The sequence below is a fragment of the Nicrophorus vespilloides genome, unplaced genomic scaffold (assembly GCF_001412225.1).
Source record: "Nicrophorus vespilloides isolate i.1.1-1 unplaced genomic scaffold, Nicve_v1.0, whole genome shotgun sequence".
Taxonomy (NCBI): domain Eukaryota; kingdom Metazoa; phylum Arthropoda; class Insecta; order Coleoptera; family Silphidae; genus Nicrophorus; species Nicrophorus vespilloides.
In genome coordinates this window covers 1-9,695 of record NW_017096024.1, presented here as the reverse complement: position 1 = coordinate 9,695, position 9,695 = coordinate 1, and the positions used below count along the sequence as shown (strand labels likewise).

Here is a 9,695-nt window from a genome sequence, read left to right as displayed (position 1 = left end):
AAGAAATGTTGTCCCTTGTATTCTAACGATACATGTACATTTAGTTGCCTATAACGTGTTTATAAAATCATCTTGAAAAAAAAATTTCTATTGTATTGCGTAATTATCTGATTATTAGTTTATATCATCTGAAAATAAAACTAATTAAATAATTATTGGTTACATTATATTTTGAATAATTTCAGTAAAATACACATTTTATTGATTTGCGTGCTGCAATCTTACAATGAATGATTTTGACGAAGGTTGTCTGAATAAGTGTGTTGTTTACATTAATTATCTTTTCTTAATAACACAATTACTAGTCATTAATTGGCTTATACTATTGATGAATTATCCAAGTGGTATAATGCTAATTATTGCTTAATTTTCATAATTTGTGAATTATAAAATACCTAACACATATATTTATTTATATTTGCTGGTTTTCATTCACGTAACTATTCTTAAATCTTGATTTTGAATTGAAACGTTTGCTTGGTTGCCTAACATCATAATCTTATCGGATTAATATATTAAAGTGTGAAAAGATATTTGTAAACAACTATTTAAAAATAAATAAGTCTATTAAACTATTGTATTTAAATGTATACTTGTAGAATCAATCAATTTTGTAAGGTTGAGGAAGAACAATTTTCTTGATCTATTAAGGACCTTTACAGATAAATTTGCAACAAAAAAAAAAGAAATTGTTGTTGTTTATTGCTTTATTGATAACCGGTTGATAACAGTTTCATAATTTTGTATGAAAATAAAACAGCACCATCTGCTGATCAATAGCTCTGGTTCAAGGACTTTCTTTATGTGGATAATTTTGAATGATTCGCTTTGATGGATTTAGGTTTACAAACAAATGCAGATGTTGCTAAAATGATTAGGTCTTATTGAAAATCAACCATTAGATCCAACGTAGAAAGCTATGACCAGCTGGAGTGGGCTTGGTCTGATGCAGTCCGATGGTTAGGTTGTCATCTGTAGAATACTGTTTTGCCGGCTGTAGGAATTAAAAGGTTCGGCCGAAGTGAATTAATCAATAAATAAATTACTTTATAATAATCCGTAATCGGCGGCGTGTTGTGTGAAGAGTGAGGGGCCCAGTAAGGACAGAATTATGCCCTGACCACACTTGTAAGGACCCATGGACGATGGCCGTTGAAGACGGCTTTGGACCCATCTAATATCTGGCAGCTGTCAAAACCATCCAGGAATTTATGTCCTCTGGTATCCTTGGCGACTGCTTAGTGCTTAGCAACCGATACAACAACATAGCAACATAGGTAATTTTGTCTAGGAGATTTAATTTTTCTGTGTTTTTGCTCGTTTGTGCACTAGCCTGGTTAGAATTTGTCGTTTCCCATGCACGCACTCCCCCACATCCACATTTATTCTCGTTTTTTGGGAGCCCCGCACGCTCGGCATTTCCATTTTTTTTACCCCCAAATCCCCATCCAGTTTTTTCCGCTAATTGTTGATATCAAAAATTTACAAATGGCTCCCCCCAGGATATCCCCATCAACAATCATCATAATAGCCACCTGTGTCCCTCCAATACCCTCTGAACACAAGTATCACTAAAAAATTCAACATCCTTTTTCTATGCTGTATATTGATTATTTCCTGCAAATCTCAAAGAAAAGTACTTCTACTTCTACAAAAGATCAAACACCTTTTTTATTTATATACATACAAATATATATATATATAAACCTTATCTGTTTAATTAGTTTGGTATCAAAGAGAGATGAAATTAGTTTCCAAAGTGGGGTTGTCTGTGCTGGTGGGGGAGCAATAATTTTCTTTGCAAAGTAATTTGTATCAAGTATCACAGTAATAACTGTTCAATTAATGCACAGGGAGGGCTTAGATTCTAAAAATACCTTTCGAAAGTCCTCATTCTAAACCCACATCTGGAGGTTCCCAAAGAATTTTCTTTCCTTTTGATATACAAGATAATCCACTTGAATTGACCCCCAGTAAGCTGTAACAGATTTTTTTTTGAGATAAGGAGGATTGAAATTGCATTTTTCTCTCTGAACATATTTATTTTGTTACCTGTGTATATAAAAATTTGTGCTCTGAATCAGCTTTGCTTGTTTTTATTTCAAGGTGTGTTGTCTTAGTCTTGGCAGCAAGAGGGAAACAAGCATTGATCTCGAGCCAGAGAAATCCAACCCTCCCAATACCTCTGTTACCATGGCTAGTCGCTATAGCAATCACTTTCTCCTCTGCTTCGCTCTCTGTCCCTTTCACTTGATAATTACAGGTTCGTGGGCCTATTGAGAGGACTTTCTGCACAGAAGCATTGCAAATATGTTTATACATTAATATATTTATTTATTTATTATTTTCTTATTATCATTGATTTGCCTTCCAATCATCCCTCAGTCAGCTGCAGTTAAGTTAAAATTCCTCAGTACCAGCTTGTACCAATCACCAACTTGCAACCCCCCAAAAAGCACGTTTTCCCCATACGTTTCCAATATATATATTTTTTTTTTGTAACATTTCTCCCCTTGTCTGAGTCATGTGGCTCGATTAAAGCCAGGTGAATCTATGTAATTATAATTCCGTACAAAACAAAAAAAACGCGCGGAAATGCGTTTCGCCCTTATGTAATAAACCATTGCGTACCGCATTTGAATGCGGAAACAGTAAGAGAGAATAGAGCCAGGTGCATTGATAGTCGTGTCGTAACACTTTTAACACCGGTACAATTAGGGCCTTGTTTCAGGTGCGTGGGGGTATTAAGGTAGGGTTGCCGCTTGCTTGCATGTGGGGTTGATGTGCGTCTGCTGGTTTATTTTTGTTATGTTTTGTTGCATACAGTTTTAGTTTCCATTCATGCTTTCCTCTACTGTGTACACACAATTTTAATCACATGTGCTCGAATCAAGTGCATCCAATTCGCTGGAAACCATAAAACCTAGGTAACTAAACCCGCTTCCTATTGTTGCTCGCATTGTTTAATTCACATTGTCCAGATTCAACCGATTTTCGAATGCATTTATTGAATTGAATTCCCACTAAATACATAAATGCTTAATACATTTATTATAATCATACAAAAATGTTCATGTTTTACATTTCATTTATATTTTAAACACAAAATATATAAAAGCAAATATATATACAATTAAAATGTTTTAAAAAATAATTATTACTTATAAAAACAAATTACATATTGTATGATTTATTTACTTTCCAGATACTAATATGAAAAACTCCTAAATTCTAATTGGATGTAAACTATTTACTGAACTTTTGAAAATTATTAGAACTTTATTACAACTAAGTTAGTTAATTATGTTCAACATTTCACATAATATTCCAATAATTATATAATTTTGTTATGTAATAAGTATATTGATAATTGCACTAAGTTTGTTTTTAAACTGCCACTACTATATCAGTATAGTTGTTTATATTGATGTAATATTAATAATTATATAATAAATTATACAAAAATAAACACATTTGGAATTTATTTGAACTTTTATACATAAATATTTGATGTGAAATTAATTGTAAAGTTTAATATATTACCAACAACTATATTAGATTTAATTTTTTGGTATGAAACAATGCAAGTATGAAAAGTTTCCCCTATTCCCTAATTGCCTTCGAAATATATACAAATATAAGTGTTTGTGTGTGTGGAAGGCTTTCGGAAGGGATAATAATGATTAGCAGTACAATAATGATAAGTGTGGAATGATGTGGAGCGAGAGTGAAACTCTAAATTCTGATTGGTCCTGGATTTCAGAGGGCAGGTGTAGCCGTGGAGATAGAGTCATGGCAACAGCAGCTCGGTTCGCAGCATCAGGAGGAGGCAGCAGCCCACCAACCCCAGCACCGGCCACTACACCCCCGGTGCAAGCCCAGGCCACCCAACTGATTGTGCTGCCTGCCAGTCTACACCAGGTAACAACATACTCTGCATCCTGCTCCCACTCTGTCAATATTCACTCTCACACACATCCTACTTTTTCATTCCTCTCCTGCAGAATGCCATGCATCCCGGCCTGGCTCTCCTATCTTTCTTTACTTGATATCCCCTCAGGAAAGTAAGATCAATACATTTTAAAGCTGAATCCGGCTCAGTTTCCATATATATATTTTTATTAAAAGTGTATGTGTGTGTGCTTGGTGATCTAGTTCACTTTTTTTAGAGGATTTATGAAACAGTAATGTAAGTTTACAATAAACCTGATTGATCTTCTTGCAAATTATGTTTATTCTGTTTTCTTTTCATTTTCCTTAAAGCCACACTGTCACTTACGCATCATTTTCTTATAACTTGCATTTAAAACAATAACGTAATTTAACTAACATCTTTTTTTCTATGTAATTGCTACAGTAAATAGTTTTACTTTCACCTCACCACAATTCGAACACTATTTTAGAAATCTTTAAGAAATATATTGACACGTTTTTGTTTGCTTTCGACGAACTATTGATATTTGTATAACATGGAAAACCTTGGATCTACATTGGACACATTAAAATATACATAATAAATTATTTTATTCCTTTTATATTCCCAGATAATTAAATTTAGTATTACAATTTTAATTATAAAAACTGTTACTTGATTAAATGATAAATTTGTCTTAATAAATTTTTGGATGATTGTTATATAATTTAATTGGATAGTGGAAGAAGTGATTGTTGAATGAAATTGGTATTGTTTCGAATTGTCCATATGTAAAGTTTTTCCGTTTTCTCTTCTGGTCTTTCAGGGGACGATCGTGAATGCAAATGGTGTCCCAGTGATTGATGTTTCTGCATTGGAACAGGCTGCAGATTCGAGCAACGAAAGTACAGCTACCGGTGAGAACCAGGTCGACGTTCACGAGTCCGACCCTTTGGCCCTCGAAGAAGACTCGCCGCACTTCATCACAGTTACCGGTAAGATCGAGGATCCGACGATCCATACCATTCCTTGTTACTTACCATAACTTAAGAGTAGGCCGCACCGATGTACTAACCGATTCTTTCAAATTTGCCAATTTTCTCTTTTTGGTTTAACGCTAACAGAAGCCACAGCTAGGTCTTACGCTTCACTAACACCTGTACAGCCTACAGTAGGTAAGCACAGTAGACAAGTTAAGTTATTCAGAACATGAATATCTTCATGTTTAACCATTTGCTAACAAAAGAAAAAAACTAGTTGTATGAATTTTTCATGTACGATTGACTAGTCCGTGCGGAAACCGACCTCATACAATCCGACGGTAAATTATTAATATGCGCTGTCCAAAGTATTATCCGCTTTTAATATGAATCAATGTTTTTATTTACACTTTATTTCAATTTACTTTAACCCTTTGAGGACGAAGATATTTTTTTTATTATTCACAAGAATGTTTTTTTTGGATTTTTAATACAAAATTTATAAACAAAACACAGATTTATAGATTTTTAAAACAACACCTGTCCATTAATGTACCAGTAGGAAATACGAACATTTTTTATTTTTCGTAAAAATTTAGAAAACAATTTTGTTCGTGGTTCCACCTTGAAACCACTGAGTTTTAAAGGTTTAAAAATACATTAATGTTAGAATTATTTGAGATTTTCTACTTTAGATCAATTTACTTCCACATCAGCTAATATCTATGATTTATTTAAAGTAAATAAATAAACATAATTAATCATTTAACCCTTTTCAGCCCAAATTTATTTTCATTTTTTTTTGTTTTATTCAAATTTTTATAAAAGTACTTACTTAATGATATAAAACATCTTACATGTTTTTTTACAATATTCAATATTACCTATAGTTAAAAATTCGTGTAACTTCAATTTACATTAGTTGCATCCAATAGTTTCGGTGAAAGACAAAATTGTATTCAAAAATTAATGATTCTAATTGGAATCACTGCGCTGGAAAGGGTTAATAATTAATTACAATTAGATAATTTTCTATTTTCTAATTCAATAATAATTAAAGTTCAATATTGTTGTTTAAATTTTCATTTTTCTGAATATTTCTACAACAGCATGAATCTTAAAATAATTTTATTATTTAAAAAATATGTACATATAGATTATAAATTATTATTGGCCGGTATGGGCATTAGCCTCTTGCAGCCTTCAGAAGACACTGAGATTTAGTACACATATAAAAATATAGAGTAAACAGTAAAAAAAAACAAAAAGACTTAAGATTAACACAATCAGAATGTTATTGCACTTGGTTTTGCGGAACACATTATAACCTTTCATTTAGATAAAATTCTGAATCAATCATTGGAATTTTATTATATTCGATTAAAAAAAATCTGTAAATTTTCTAGTATTTTTTCATGAACAGAGAATACATAGAATTGTTCTTTTACTAAATTTAGGGAAAGATGGAAAACATGATTCACATAATACTAAAGGAATTTGTGATCAAATTAAGTCAACACCACTTTATAATTTCTTGCTAAACATTTAATAATATAGGAAACAACATTATTCATACAGAAATATAATGTTTTAAGGAACAACATAACTAATAATAATATGAATGGGTTTGTACAACTAAAAAATATGAAATAATATTTATTAAAACAGTGAAACATAACAATTAAAAAAAACTTATTGCAAATATGAATAAAATCATCTTATTTTTGGTTGGTTTTAATGCAATGCACAAGAAAAGTTGAGCTGACAATATTATTTTGATATATTCGTTTTGAGGATTTGTACATACAAAGATTGACGATGGGTATAATAATAATTGAATTCGCCTGGGGATTTTTACTACTTTATGTGCCAAGTTATAAAGCAGTAAAAATCGTTCGTATTCAAGTTGCATACAACCGAAGCAGATTAGTGCCGAAGAAAAGCAGGCCCTGCAATATAGTTCTGCATCCTTTCGCAATATTCTTTGATACTTATTAATGGCTTTTCCGCTCGAACGATACCGTTCCAAAGTTTGATGACTAACAAGTCTAATCACCTTTAATCTCTGCTTATTACCGGACGGACACACTCCCCATTAGGAACGGAAACGCACAAAAGGGAGCACACTTTTGCTCACCTGTAGATTTGATACATTTCATCGAGCACCCCAATTTTATATTGGAAACTGATCCGGTCCGGGCGGCGCTCACTATGAACATCACCACCCCCATCCTCCAAGCGTGATTCACAATGCCCACCTATCGTATGTTTTCCCAGGTACCGACGCAACAACCCCTTCAACCAAAATAGAACAATAAACAATTTCATTAGGAACCCTACTTGCAGCAGGGAATCAACATAAGTTAAGCTCCCTCGTGTCTTCTATTATTAGTTTTTTTTTTCTTGTTCTCTCTTCTGATTAAACAAAAAAAAAACCGGTCACTATTTAAATCAACGTGTCCAATCCAATTCCGCATCAAATAGTCGGCATGTAGGTTGATATTGACGCAGCTTTCAATAATAACATCAAAGGGCGCATATTAATGCAAACGTGTACAATTATTTCTAATTGTGTATGGTGATTTTGGTGCGGTTTCGGATACTCAGTTCAAACGATTAATTTGATCCCTTGGATTGTGTCCCGTGCGAAATATGTATGCGCATTCAACGCAAATTCACTCAAAAATCATGTACAGTCGCACATTCCTATCAAACATTCGATGACAAAGTGTACGTTCCTATGAATGTCAAATACGGAAAGCAAACAATCAGAAACTTGTGTACCAAAAAATGTGAATTACGTTAACTGAGCTTTGATTGTATTTAACATACGAGTATAATCTAGGAAATTCATTCACTTAATGCACAGCATGGATATATTTTTCATGACGAACAATAAAACTCTTCAACATAAACAAGACACGATGTAATAATTTTTTGTTGAACTAGTTTGTAGTAGTGTTTCCAAGCTTATTGTAATATCTGGACTTAAATTTCGACTCGAATCTGAACGGTGTTCCAATATTCGATTGCCTATTACCAAAGTTTCGAAACTGGTCGAGTAGTTAGTTACACAGTTTGCGCTTGCATTACAACTTTCTTGAATTCCAGTCTAAGGATTTTCAATTTTTTTTTTCGAGGAATATTTGTTTTTTCGTGCTTACGTAATTCACATGCTGCTTTCTGCAATTGTGGAACTTCAAGCTATGCCGGAAAATTTCCGTCCAAATTATTCATTACTAAACTATTGAAGTTCAATTTTATTGTTGTTTAATTTTTAGTTATTTCCACTGTATTTGTTTATGAAATTCATTCATCAGATTTAACGTTGCATTTTTAACACTTTTTTCTTCAGTTGCTTTTAATTTAATTACTCGATTACCACGTACATTAATGTTATCATTGAACATGGAAAATAAAGATAAAGCTGTAGGGTCTTTACAAAATGTTTACTTCCTAATTCGTGATATTTGCGGTTTTCTTATATTAAGCTATCAAAGTTATTGCTGAGATAGATCTAAACGCTAAATTCTGATCGTAAATTAGTATTACGGTATTTTATGCGCTGGGCGTAAACATTGAAGTATTGGTAATCAAATAACAAATATTTTACCAGAACATATCCATTTTGTTATTGGTTCATACGTTTATGGAAAAACGAAATAATAAAGCGAGTGTAATCAGTTTAATTGTGCCCGTGTTATTTAATATCCAAGTATCAATTGAAATTGGCAGTGCAATTGCTCTAATTGGACGCGTTGAGGGGGTGGATTTTCTGCTGAAGGGATGGTGGGAGGTGGTCCGGCCCTCCCCCCCGTCCGTTTCGCATCGCACAGGTGTGTTCATGTATGGCTGTTTGCAACGGTGTTTGTATGCATTTTCTGTGCGTTCGTCGGGTGCGGGGTGGTGGTGGAGGAAGCATCGGCGGCGGCGGGAGGCTGTCGCGGGGGATGAAAACTATACACATTGTAACCCCGTTATGTCCACTCGGATGGGTCCGAGATTAAGGGGAACCCCCGATACCTGTCGTCCCCCTCGTCGACATCACTATCATTTTTAATGCCATTTTTGAGATCTCACCTCAGTTGCCGCCGATGCTCGACAAAGTGATGTTCAACGAGATGCCCTTGTGATGTGCCAATCCAATAAGATGTATAACAGATACTCCTCCAACTATCACCATGGTATTTTTTTATCATTAACATCTTACTATACTTTCAATACCATTACAATTCAACTTATTTCTATAGAAATCAAACATTATTATTAATGTTTATTTATGATCAACATTGATTTAATGTAGTTTATATTCGATTACTTATGTCTATATGAAGACAATAATTACTGCAACAGTTATATAAAAGAGTAAACAACAATAATATTAATCACTTTTTTTTAATTATACAAAATTTTAACTTTACTGATGATATTTGTTGCATAAACCAATAAATATAATTTCAAACTGACTTAAGTTGCAAACAAATAAGGGCGAAGTATTTTCTATCAATTTAATTTATAAAATATTGTTTTGCGATCAAAAATAGTTATGTAATTAATTATGATTGTTCATTGAAAATCATACATAGTTTTTGTTATTGCGTGGATGGATTATGTAGTAATGTTACAAATGTGATTCACAGTTTGTTATTCTACTTAATGCAAAGATTCAAGTCTATTTCGTAAAAATTATCAAAAAAATGGTATGAATTGTGGTATTCCATTAGTATCACGTTTATTTAATTTTCACAAGTTATCAAGCTTATGACATGTGTCCACATCATAAGCAATTTGACAAATATTTT

General features: G+C 32.9%; 1 protein-coding gene across 1 annotated transcript; it reads left to right on the top strand.

Moving 5' to 3' along the window:
• Positions 1–723: 723 nt before the first annotated feature.
• Positions 724–5,088, top strand: LOC108569182 (the record flags this gene model as incomplete). Its single annotated transcript, XM_017930646.1, is given in 4 exon segments — positions 724–1,277; positions 3,764–3,921; positions 4,740–4,908; positions 5,038–5,088. Coding segments are annotated over 3 exon segments (349 nt in total), but the record flags the coding sequence as incomplete, so codon positions are not given.
• Between the last annotated feature and the right edge of the window lie 4,607 nt (positions 5,089–9,695).